The 13728-nt window shown below is 39.9% G+C and overlaps 1 protein-coding gene across 8 annotated transcripts in view; it reads right to left on the reverse strand.

Moving 5' to 3' along the window:
• Positions 1-13728, reverse strand: part of LOC148030353 (uncharacterized) — a 347980-nt gene that overhangs the window by 208332 nt on the left and 125920 nt on the right. For all 8 annotated transcript variants that reach the window (XR_015692181.1, XR_015692182.1, XM_087686669.1 and 5 more), the window contains one exon: positions 9210-9290. Coding sequence is in view for 6 of the 8 variants with exons in the window: in XM_087686669.1 (XP_087542795.1) it covers positions 9210-9290 (81 nt within the window). In the remaining 2 variants the exon portion in view is untranslated. The remainder of the gene's footprint in view (positions 1-9209; positions 9291-13728) is intronic.

Genomic DNA, 13728 nt, shown 5'->3' on the forward strand with positions numbered 1-13728 from the left:
GTACAAGCTATGTTGTGAGTAAATGATGTCTATAAAGGTGATCTTGTTGAGCTCACTCTGGCCCAACTCTAGGAAAGGGAATCCAAGCTCTATTGTCTATGTGGAAGGTGGTCCATCTAAAGGCCATCTTTGTAAGCATATGCTAACAACCCCTCACTCAAATCATGGGTGATGAATAAAATAAAATATGCAAGGATGGAATCATACAAGCCCCTAGCAACCATCACCATCCCCCATATCACAGTCGTGATCTACCAAAAGCCTGTAACACCCTAACAAATGATAATGATACCAAAAGAATTATGGATACTCTAGCATTGGCTAAATGCAAGATGCACCTCGATAAAAGAATTGATATCAATGTCAATCATAAAAAATGGAAATGAATCTTGTCACCTATCACTAATACCTCCATGGAAAACACATCATGACCGTGGATTTTTGGTTATGGGAGCACTAGATTGTGCTCAAGAGACTAGACTGGATGCAAGATTTATTACAAGATTTTTGATTACAAGATAATCCCATGTAGGGGCACAAGGTACAATGATAACTTAATAAGATACGAAAAAATCCCACAATCCGAGATCTTAGGTATAGACAACAGGACTCGATAGGATATGAAGGATCCCACAACCCCGAACTGTAGGTAGGCATACAAGATATCAAAATTACAAGATCACCCTTGACGAGGATGAACAAGATACAAGACAATACTAGACAAGATCTCGTACTACAATATTAAAAGGTGACGAGACAACAAGAGTATAATGGAAGACAAGACAAGACTAGATACCATGACTAGACAAGAACTAGAACTGAGACTCGAGTTACTTGGAGGTCTCGACTCCTTGACCTCCCAAGACTGACATTGGCAAGATTGAGGAGCTCTATGATGAGCCCCTCCTTTTATAGGTGTTGAAGGGCAACTAAAGATCTTCTAGAATGCTCCATGATGACATCATCAATATGCAGGCAATGACATGACATATCTTCTAGAAGATTTTATGATTGTCATGGCAAGGGTGGATTCACATGGTTGGCTCGAGGATGTCGTGTTAAGGGTGTGTTCACATGGGGCATGGATTCATATGGCATGAGCAACTAATCCGTACACTTGATCATGGCATGTCCATGACATCACCCCCTCCTCTAGCGACAAGTTTCACTAAGAGCGGCTCGGTGGTTGGTCCAAGTTTCATTGGATTCCTCCTATGAAATTCTTTAACTTTGAGAGGTGCTCTTTGGAGATATTATGCAGGTTCCCAAGTCGAATCAACCCCGGGAGATCCTTGAGTCTAAAACATGCTCCACCTCAAATTCCTCATGATCTTCAATCTGGACAGGTGATGGGGGAGATATAGTTGTATAGTTTTGTTAATGGTTGTTATTTTAACTTTGTTATTGTTGGTTATAGTTATTATATTGTATTATAGTACCAACAAATTGTGTTATTTTATTGTTATTGTTAGTTATTATATTATATTATATTATTCTCCATTTATTGTTAGTTATTGTATTATATTATTGTTAGTTATTATATTGTTAATTGTTATTGTTAGTTATTATATTATTCTCCATTTATTGTTTATTGTTAGTTTATTGTGGTATTATTATTGTTATTTTATTTTAATTTAATTGTTGGTTTAGTTTTTATTTTATTTTGATTTTGATTGGTTTAGTTTATTATTTATTATTATTTGAATTTGAATATTTGAATGGATGTGAATGTGAAATAGTGAATGTGTATGTTAAATAGTTAATGTTAATGTTAATGTGAATATGAATGTGAATGTGAATGTGAATGTTAATGTGGATGTGAATATGAATGTTAATGTGGTTGTGAATGTTAATGTGGTTGTGAATGTGAATGTGAATGAATGTTAAATAGTTAAATAGTTAAATGTATTGTTTATTTATTGGTGTTATTGTTAGTTATAGTTATTATATTGTATTATATTACCAACAAATTGTGTTATTTTATTACTATTAAAACTATATAGCTATATAGTTTTGTTATTTTGTTAATGGTTGTTATTTTAACTTTGTTATTGTTAGTTATTATATTATATTATATTCCATTTATTTTTATTGTTGGTTTATTGTGGTATTGTTATTGTTATTTTAATCGTTGGTTTAGTTTATTCATATTTTATTTATTTATTAGTATAAATACATATTAAAAAATAATACTAATAATAATATAATAATAATAATAATATAAAAGAATTAGTTACACTTGTAGTGAGTAATGATGGAGAGCCTTGTTGTCTAGAGGTTATGCCCGAGTAACCATACTTTATCACCGACTTTATATGTTGGATGTTGGAGACGATGCTGATCCGCATAGTGCTTGTATTGATTGTGAGCTTTTTGGATTTGTTGCTTGAGTTCTTGGTGTATATTTGCTAGATGTTGAGTTTTATCTCGGCCAGTAGGGTTCTTTACTTGATTGCAGAGATGTACATCCATCCTTGGATGCTGGCCATAGTTTGCAAAGAAAGAAGTTTGCTTGGTAGATGCATGAATACTATTATTATAAGCAAACTCTGCAAAGAGCAAGAGCTCAAACCAATAATTCTGATAGTAATTGATGGTGCAACAAAGATATTATTCCAAGACTTTATTTACCCATTGTGTTCGGCCATTAGTCTATGGATAATTGATTATGGATAACTTAACTTGGATTCCAAGGAGGTTGCAAAGGCTCTTTCAAAAACTAGATATGAACTAGGGACCCCGGTCACTAATGATGTCGTCTAGGAGTCCATGTAATCTGAAAATGTATCTAAGAAAGAGTCTAGCGGTAGCTTCGTCTATGATGGTCTTAGTGGTAGCGATGAAATGTGTCATTTTAATAAACCTATCTACCACAATAAGAATAGAGTCATATTTGTCTGATGTGGAAAGATTTATTACGAGATCCATGGATAGAGAAGACCAGGGTCGCGTTGGAATGGGCAAGGGTTGCAGAAGGCCATGTGGTTTGTGACAAGGTAGCTTGGCCCTATTGCAAGAATTTTATATATACTTAACTTCGTTCCACATCTGGGGCCACCAAATGTTAAGAGAAAAAATCAAGAGGAAAAAGGAAATGAAGTTTGTGAGTTTCAGGAAACTAATGGATTGTTATATTATAAGGATCTACTTTATATCCCTCTAGGAAAGCCGAGACTCCAGGTACTCCAACAATGCCACGACACCCCAGCAACAGGACACATTGAAGTTAATAAGACCTTAGAGATTATTTCAAGAGATTTTGTCAAATCATCATACAATAGGGCTTCATGGATTAACTAAATCAAGGTAGGGTCGTCTTGGTAACAACTAGAGATGGTTGCTAGCTGGACGTGCTTTGGCTTGAGTATATTGCTCGTTGTAGATCAAAAGCTTCTTCTCCCTTCTTAGCTGCCACGTAGGATCTTCTTGATAAAGCATCTAATTGGTATTGTTGCCGTCCTGGGGCGATAGGCGATGACAAAGTTAAACCTAGATAAAAAGTTACTCCACTGGGATTGTCGTCAATTGAGGATGCGGGTTGTCATGAAGTATTCTAGATTTTTGTGATCTATATTGACGATAGCTTTATGGGCCCTCTAGATGATGACGCGAAGTATCAAAGGCATCTACAATGGCAAGGGGTTCTTTGTCATGGATCTCATAGTTTATCTCTGGAGGGAAGAACTTCCTTGAGTGAAATGCCACTAGATGCATATGTCCATCATCTCCATACTAGGAGAAGATGGCTCCTAAGGGCATAGTCTAATGCATCGGTCTCCAAGAAAAATGGCTTCATAGGATCTGGGTGGACTAGGATTGGGGCAATGGTGAAAGCGGTCTACAGGGTCTGCAAGGCCTTCTCAGCTTCTGGGATCAATGAGAGCTTTGAGTTTCCTGTGAGTCTGGTGAGTGGTGTGACTATCTTTGAGTAATCCTTGAAAAATATCCTATAGAAGTTGGAAAAGCCAAGGAAACATTGGACATCGTGAACACATGTGGATGTTTGCCAGTCACGAATAGTCTCAATCTTCTTGGAATCCATTAAGATTCCTCTCTGAGAAACATTATACCCCAAGAATTCCACTTCTGTCTGATGGAAAAACACTTCTCAAGTTTTTCATATAGTTTTCTTTCTTTGAGCTTTTCCAAAACTAATTTAACGTGGTGCTCATGCTCCTTTGGATCTTTTGAGAATATCAAGATATCATCCAAGTATATAACTACAAAATTATCTAGATGCTCTCGGAAGATATCATTCATCGTATGTTGAAACACTACAGAGACATCAATGAGATCGAATGGTATAACAACATACTCGAAGTGACCATACCTTGTACGGAAGGCTATCTTTCATTTATCTCCTTCTTTGATCCGTACAAGATTGTAAGCCCCTCGTAGATCAATCTTTGTGAAGATCTTGGCTTTTCCAAGGTGTTTCAAGAGCTCTTCTATCAACGGCAAAGGGATTGATCCTTGACTATTATCCTATTGAGTCCTCCATAATCCACACACATTCGAAGTGACCCGTCTTTCTTCTTCACGAACAGAATTGAGGCTCCAACACGAGACTTCAAGTGCCTAATGAACCCCTTGGCTAAGTTTCCATCAATGTTCTTGCGTAGTTCAGCTAGTTCATCAGGGAAGAGCCTGTAGATGGGTCCAAAAGGTGGTTATGCCCCCTCATGGAGTTCTATAGCACAATCATATGGTCTGTGTTCGAGCAAGAGATTTACTTTCTTTTTTTCAAAGACATCTTGGATTTCTTGATACCGGCTTGATAGCTTGACTTACTCAACCTTATTGGATTCTTCAGCTAGTATATGATATATCATGTAGAACGGTTCTCGCCTTGCTGTGTACATAAAGGCTTTGGCTCCTAGATATACCGAATTTCCTTGATTTTCACAACGTGTAATCTTTTTCTTAACCCAATCAATTTCTAGATTGTGTTTCTTTAGCCAAGGCATCCCAAGGATGATTGGATTTGTGGGACTCGATATGACATTAAAGCATACACGAGATTTGTGATCAACACGAGTTTACCATGAGCGGTTGAGTTTCCTTGGTACTATCTCCAAATGCTAGATGTCTTTCATCCACAACTTTAACTCTTGCAGGATTGGTCGTTTGGAGTACTAGAATCTGGTATTTATTCACAAAACCATCATCAATGAAACACGCGAAGGCTCCGGTGTCGACTATGGCTTTGAGAGAAAGGGTCTTTCTCGACAGGATCATCTAGACTGTGACAAGGAAAGTTTCCATGGGTGTGGCTGGGATCAAGAGACCCTTTCTTATATAAAGGTCCTGTTGTACAGTCTCATTTTCAACCGAACATCCTTGTTTTCCTGCTCAAGGATGGTTGCAGCAACTCTCACGATTCTTGCCCTCTTATTTGGGAAATTTCGGGTGACGTGTCCAAGGTTTCCACAATATAGGCATAGATAATTCTCCATTGTCTTTGCTTTTCTTGTGGGATCAAGGGCTGAAATTTGGTATTATATATTTGCATTGATTCGGGCTTGGTTTCTTCTCTCATTGGGTCTTTAATTGGGGCTGGGTTCCATTGGCAAGGCCTTAATTCTTCTCGCTTTTCTTGCTTCCTCCTGAACAATCTATCATCACGGTGGATGGCTTGCATCATAAAATTGTTCAATATTTTTGTCTCACGCATAGTAAGCATGAGGTCCTTGATGTCATCTCAAAGACCCCATCTGAATCAACTGATAAAATACTCCTCATACCAAGTGAGGTCACAGATTAATTGCCTAAATTCAAATCCATAAGCAGAGGCAAGGCGGTTACCTTGTCGTCGCTTCCAAAGTTTTGTTTTTGCTACTCGACCAGTGTCTGCATCTCCAAATGTGAAAGTGAACTCCCAAAGAAATGCCTCATAGTTGTGAAGTACTGGCATATTCTTTTCCAAGATTGGGGCAAACCATGATAAAGCTTGACCACAAAGCAAAGTCCCAATGAATCCCACCTTGGAGGCATCATCTAGATACCTATCCAGTTGCATGCAGATATAGTATTACAAGAATCCCTTGAACTTCGAACGGTCACCATTGAACTTCTCTGGCATACTGATCTTGAGTTCTCTTGTTGGGGGTTGATAAACATGTGGAATCATCTGATCACTTCCTCTGTTGTTCAACAAGTCTTAGATCTCCTCTTGCATCTCTTGAAGCATAGGGCCTAGATGCATAGGGTGTTATATTTAAAGTTGCGCTTGTCGTTCATTCAAGTCTTGAATTTGTTGTTGCAAGTTTTGAAGGGAGGTCACGATTCTTTCAAGGGTTGCCTCCATGGTGTTTAATAGGGCTAGAAAGTAGTCTTGCCAAACTATTCTGGAGCACAGACTGTGCTTAAGAGACTAGACTAGATGCAAGATTTGTTACAAGAATTTTGATTACGAGATAATCCCATGTAGGGGCACAAGGTACAATGATAACTTAATAATATACAGAAAAATCCCACCACTTGAGATCGTAGGTATAGACGACAGGACTCGATAGAATATGAAGGATCCCACAACCTGGGACTGTAGGTAGGGATACAAGATATCAAAATTACAAGATCACCCTCAACGAGGATAAACAAGATACAAGGCAATACCAGACAAGATCTTGTACTACAAGATTACAACAAGGTGACGAGACAATAGGAGTATAATGGAATACAAGAAAAGACTAAATACCATGACTAGACAATAACTAGAATTGAGACTCGAGTTACTTACTTGGAGGTCTCAACTCCTTGAGTTCCCAAGACTGGCATTGGCAAGACCGAGGAGCTCTATGGCCAGCCCCTCCTTTTATAGATGTTGGAGGGCAACTAAAGAACTTCTAGAATGTTCCATGATGACATCATCAATGATGTAGGCGATGGCATGGCATATCTTCTAGAAGGTTCTATGATGACATGACAAGGGCATATTCGCATGGTTGGCTCGAGGATCTCCTGTTAAGGGTGTGTTCACATGGGGTATGGATTTATATGGCATGAGCAAGAATTAATCCGTACACTTGATCATGGCATGTCCGTGACATTTTCCTACTCAGATTTTGAAAGAGAGAGAAAAGTGAGACAAGGGAGTATGCCTAGCAGTAGAGCCAGTATAAAAGTGTAACAAACTCAATTATTCAAATGAGAATGGAGCCTTTATTAAGGCATTAGGAGCAATGGTTGGTGAGAGTGGTAGGTGCTCCTTCACTAGTGGATAAGCTAGGTACTAAAGCGAGTCCATGTAGGGTGACTCTCCCTCTATTGATGGGTACAAACATAGGATAAAATAATTAATCCTAAGTGTGTTTCTTGTGCATTTCCTCACTGCATATCACGGGTTTGATATTTCAGCATTCCCCTTCAAACTCATGATGCACAAATCTTTAGGCATGTCCATATCCTTAAAATTGCTTGGTTACCATATGACTTACTTAAGGATTCGTCCACCCTTGACTAGCTCAATGGCTCAATGGCTTATCTACTTAAGATGATTTAGAGGCATTCTTGGCTTGATCGCTTATGGCTTGGAAGTTTGGATTGTTTAGGGACCTTGGGCTTTTTTTACAAGGGTTTACAACATGATCTGAGGAAAATGCAAAAGAAATACACAATTTAGAGAAGTCCTCCATGAGTTGGAATAATAGGAGGGGCCTTTTTAGCCTCCTCCTTCATGAAAGTCAGTAAAAGCTTCATGAATCTTTTCTTCTTCTAGTTCTGCTTCATTTTTTTCTTCTTCTTCATCACTCTCTTAAACTTGCTTGTGATGAATGCTTTTTGAGCTCTCTTCCTATGGAATCAATTTTCCTCTTTGTGGCCAATTCTGTGACAAAAGTCACACACAATCGGTTCATGGTGGATGGCCTGGTTCTTCCCCTCACATTTGCATATGGTGTAGAGCACTTCATGCTTAGGTGCTGCGTTCACTTTTTGCTTGAACTTCAATCTTTTCTCTTCTTCTAGAAGAAAGCCTCATCTTCACCTAGCCTAGGAGAAGGCATGTTGATAAGAGTAGTGACGACATGATCATACTCCTCAGGCAACAATTTGAGCAAGACACCAATAACAATGTCTTTTTCCTCTTTGAGTTCAATACTTGCAAGTTAGATTAGCAAGCATTTCATATGATTCAAATCAAAATACAAGAGAAGACTGGTGTTTCATTTCTGAATCTAAAATTTCAATGAGCAATCCAAACTTGGGAGCTTTTAGATTGAGCTACAAACAACTTGTTCAACTAGTTCCAAGTATCCTTTGGAATTACACATAAATTTAAATGATGGATATACATATCATCCAACTCCAGTTTGATGATGGCGTCGATCTAGAGACTTAGAGGATCAGCAAGGAATCAGACCTTTTTGCAAATGCATACGAGATTCTTAGAGAGACACAACCCTTCCTAAAACACCAATATAGATCAACCTTAAACTCATGACATAAGTAATACAAGCATGATATAGAAGCATAGAGCAATAGACATCAAGCCACCTCCTAGCTATAGAGCCAATATGGATTTTCCCCCAAGCCTAGGCCAACAACCCATGCACCCAAGCCCCTATCACAACAATGAGTGTCCCATACTAGCCCACACTATCTCAATGTGTATATGAGTTTTCCAAAAGACCTGAGTCCACGTTTGGTCATCAAAATAGATTTTCACAAAGGAGAGCTTGAGTGCTTTTTAGAGGTGTTCACAGAATGCGACAATTTGCATCATCACAATATGTGGATGAGATTGCCCAAAGACCTAGAGCTAGGAGCAAGAAGAAAACTTGCTTGCACAACTCTACAGTTATAGTTTCTAAACACACAAGCTCGACTCAAACAGGATTTCATTTTTTTAAAGGTATTTGCATTATGCAAAAGTTAAAGAATTGCATAAAGGGAAAATTTTTAAGGTATTTGCATTATGCAAAAGTTGACGAATTGCTCAAAGAAATTTTATCAAGGTAGCATGACTCCCAATCAGCTAATAGTTGAGAATACTAATCACTTCAAGAGCTTTATGGTTTTAGAAACTGGGCAATTTTATCAAACTCTAATAAATAAGCTTTTATCCAATGAAAACTATGCTATTTGAGGTGATCACATGCATTTTACACTCCGCTCATAGCTTTGACTCTAAAAAGAATTTCCAAATCAAGACTGGCAGCTCTTTCTAGGATTAAAAAGTTGGTGATTATAATCAGAAAACTGTAACTCGCCTTGACAAATCGGATTCCCGAATTCAAGATCCAATCCCTTTCTTTATTTCCATCAAATCTCAAAAGCTGCAACTTTGCTTCCTACAATTATAAGGATACAAAGCAAATTTTAGGAGTGACAAAATCTAGTAGAACTCAATCTAATAATAAGAACGTCCCAAATCAACAAGTAGAACTCTACAACATAATTGCAGCAACGCTAGAAAAGTCATAAATAAACAAGGACAGCTCACAATAAATAAAATCTTATATTATTTGCTCCTTCACTCAAAGCATCCCCTAACTATGTTGTCCACACAATCTATAACTCATAAATTTCTATTTTGAGCAAACAATGAAGAAGTTTATCGTACTTGCCAGTGCAAAATTGCAAATTCTCACTTTCTGTGAAGAACTGTGCAAAAGCATGCACAACTGCAAACAATTGTTCCATTTGAGAGCTCTTATATGCAGAGGAAATGTCTTGATTGGCAGTAAATCTCATAGAAGATCTCAGAGGCAACTTGAGAATTGGAACTTGTCAAGTGTATACAGTCAACAAGGTATATCTCTACTAGGATTATACTTCTGTATGCCCGAGTAGCAAATGTTAAACTTTGCTGCCAAAGATCATGGTGATCAACTATTCAATTTGTCAACCAATAAAGGTCACAGTCAAACCATTGCCTTGACTATGGCATCTACATGGCTGAGTGCCCTAAGCTTGGGCAGAATGCCACACAGCTAATATCTAATTGATTTCATAAATAGTATCTACTTTCTGAATTTAATTTGGTGGCTTGCAAGCAGGAGATCAATGCTGCTATCCCAATTGAGTGGTTGATACCACCTCATCCAGTTTCCCACGAGACTAGGCAATGCTTGGATGGCCCTGTTCTACCCTCTAGGCTACAAGTAAAGGAAGTAGATTTGTTATTCAAGTCCCCTCAAAATATGTTCACAGTCTAGTTGAGAGAGGAGACACAGCAGCAAGAAGAAGTCCCTGGCAGGAGCTTTTTCCACCCCAGAAAGATAGAAAGCCTTGATATACAGAAATTGATATTCTTTGTCGAGGAATCAAGGGAAACTACTACTCCTAGCTATTTATGCCAAAAAGGGATCAATAAGAGGCTAATGAAATGCCCATTTAAGTGCATTGTATACACATGTCAGGGGATCCTAGATGTAAATAATATCCCTACAATCTCTCCCATCTAGGTGTAAAATAGTAAATAATCTCAGTGGACAGATGAAAGTGTCTTTGAAATAGAGGCATGATGTTGCTCTATCACCTCCAGTGCATCTTGTTGTCTAGATGTACCACACAATGATGCTACCAATAATCTCCCAATTGTTGCAATGGGCTGAAGTCCACTATGTCATAGAAAAGTCACGAGTGGGGACAATGTAGTGCTACCAATCTAATATTTGATGAGATATGCTCGCTTGAAAGTCACTGTATACACAAGCCAGTTCTCTGTCCATGACCCACACTATGACTCACCATGTCACAGTCATCTCCACAGTGCCATCAATACTAGTCTGAGGGCTCTCCTCCACACCTCATGAGCACTAGATCAGTCCCATATATAATGACTTATGTACCCCACATCTCAGACAAAACATTGGAACTCTATCGACTCCCAGCTAGGTACCTATTTCAAACTCTTCTGTCCCATAAGCCACAAGAAGAGCAAAATCTTCCTAGGTCTAAAGCACCAGAAAGGGGCTTCATAAGTGGCAGATTTGGATGGGAGAGCAAAGCCTTGGATGAATTAGAGTTGGAACTAGGAGGAGTGAGATCTCTCAACAAGCATCTTCTCTTACATCACTAAAGCAAGCAAGCATATTTTGATGCAAGATGATGATCAACAAGAGCAAACGTTGAGTGGAACAAGAATCATAAATGCTTATAGTTGTGCCTTCTGGAAATACCTCCAAGATAGTTGGTATATGAAGGTGTCCCTCCTTTTGGAAAGTTGAAAAGAAAGAGAGTGAGACAATGTGAATTATAAAGTCTAAAACTAAAAAGAAGCATTAATCATTTTTCTTTTTCTTTTTTATAAAAAGAATGCCATGAAGAAGAGGCCTCTCTATCCAAGATGGTTGATGATTGTATCTCCTCCACGGCATCCACAATAAGATGATAGAGGAGGCCAATCGTTGTCCTCTCCATATCCATCATGTGAAGCAGCTTGTAGATGGGAGTGTCGGCAATGAGAATGCCTCTCACATCCATTAAATTTCCTCCTTTGAGCAAAGCCTTTGACCGGCCTTTGCTTCCCCTTGGCTTAATGTGGACTCCCCTTCAAGCCACTCCTTAAACTCATCCGACACAACCGTTATATATAGCTTATTGCAAACTTTATAGACATGTTAAAGGAAAAGCCACATGGCGGCAAACCGAGTTTTCGAAGGCTTCTTTAACTCCGAGTCTTAAGTATGAGCGATAAATCGCAAGAACTCGGGCTATGGAGTTGATGAAGCCAACAATTGTACAAGCATTGTTGACAATCCTCGCCACCCACTCCAACTTGCCTATATCTTCCATTAGAAGATCTAGACAATGTGTAGCGCATGGCATCCATACTAAGGACGGAAACTCGGCCTCAAGTTTCCGTCTCATGTACATAACAAATTGCACCATATTGTATAGCCCAACCTACAAGATTACACATGATAAAGTTAGAATAAATTTGGGAGGTTAAAAGAAAAGAGAGATTGCAAAATAATGGATTTAGAAGTATTACCTCAATGATGGCTTATCATATATGTCGATACATGAACGAGCCCGTGGTTCTCCTTCTCCTTGTGCTCGCATCCACTACTCGTAGGAAGTATGTGTTGAGTGGGCAAGAGACGAGAATGTTGATGATCCCTCTTTTTTTGCGGTAACTCCATCCATCCAATAAAATAGAGCATTCATACTTCGCCTAACTGGCACACACAAGCACAAGGGACTTGTCAATCCTCTCTCTCTCTCTCCTCATCGAGTTTCGTGGTACGTATATCATTACCTGTGACACCGTACCATCCCCCACGTAGACCAATAGTGAGATAATGGCTTTCACCATCCGCTTTCATTGATCCACTTTCAAAATATGGAAAGAGAGATTGCACTCAATTATGGTGCATGCAATCTCTATTTTTGCTTTGCCACTCCTTGAGAAAGGAGAGAGGACCGAAAACTTACCCCATTGCTTGGGGAAAAGTGGTTTGTCTCTTGGGCATAGGTACACCACTCGAATGGCTTTTTTTAGACGAGGCTCCTCCAATGGAGAAAACTAAGACGGTTGGAGAGAGATCTTCTTTCACATCAGAGACCTCACAATCGAGAGAGACCACCTTCTCACTTGCCCTTGAAAGACCCTTGCGCCACTTCAATGGCAAGTATTTTCCACAAAAATCTTCATAGACATTGTGGCCTCCTCTCCTAACTTGCAAAGATAGATGAGAAGACAAGTGACAGATGAGATGTGGAGCTTTGGGCAATACTTGCATTGCCACTTACAAGTGTTGGATTTCTCCTTCACTCGTTCGAAGTAGGGACAATGCAAATGAAAGGCCTCATGAAGAGGGGGTACCATTGATGATGTATAGAGAGAGCCGAGCGGGTTATGAGTGGAGGGTAAGATGATTGAAGAAACAAGTGGAAAGGATGGAGAGCTTGAAGAAGTAGAGAGCTTGAGGGAGTAGAGAGAGGCTAGAGCTTAATGGAGGAGGAAGTTGGAAGGGTTAAGAGATTAAGGAAGGAGAGAGCTTTAGAGAGTAAAAGGGGTGGAAAACTTGAACAGCGGGAAGGAGAAAGAAACGTTTGCATTCCCTCTAATCTGCACGCAAAGAGAGAGAGAGAGAGAGAGAGAGAGAGAGACCCCTAAAATGAGTGCAGGGTCCGTTCTGCCCTGCCCATGACATCACGCCCTGCCCTTTCCTACCTACGAACATCCGATCGACTTGCTCTGCTAGCTGGCATGTGACCTTCCTTCCTACATAGCCTTGCTTTGCAACTGAGACAAAGAGAGAGAGAGAGAGAGAGAGAGAGAGAGAGAGAGAGAAAGATATGGCGCATCCTGGTCGCGACCTACCACCGCCCCTCTTTCGCCATCCGTCGGCAGCTTTCATCGGCATGCAGACCGCGTAGCCGTCGCTCGTCACTCATCTGCTCTGAGGGCGGGGATCCCTGTCGTCGCCTTTCAGCCCCGTGGGCCTTCATTTTCGTCCATCCCGGTCCTGAGCGCTGCCATGCTTCGCCCCGTCTTCTATCCCACCTTCTATCTCGCCGTCTATCCCATCCTGTCCTCTGCCCAATCGCGATGCCACGTCACCAGTCACCCCGCTTCCTTCATCTATGCTGTTGTTCGCGGCTCCGCCTGCCTGTTCGTGTCCTTTTCTGCCGAGGCGTCCAGCTGCTGTAAAACCCTAAGCCCGTCAGTTTTGTCAGAGAGACAGCGTCTTGGCCAGAGTGCCCACTGATCTGTACAAAGAAAAAGAGAGAGAGAGAGAGAGAGAGAGAGAGAGAGAGAGAGATTGCAGCGGCCCT

Source organism: Lygodium microphyllum, chromosome 10, assembly GCF_053477565.2.
Source record: "Lygodium microphyllum isolate KBCC chromosome 10, Lygodium_microphyllum_v1.1.10, whole genome shotgun sequence".
Taxonomy (NCBI): domain Eukaryota; kingdom Viridiplantae; phylum Streptophyta; class Polypodiopsida; order Schizaeales; family Lygodiaceae; genus Lygodium; species Lygodium microphyllum.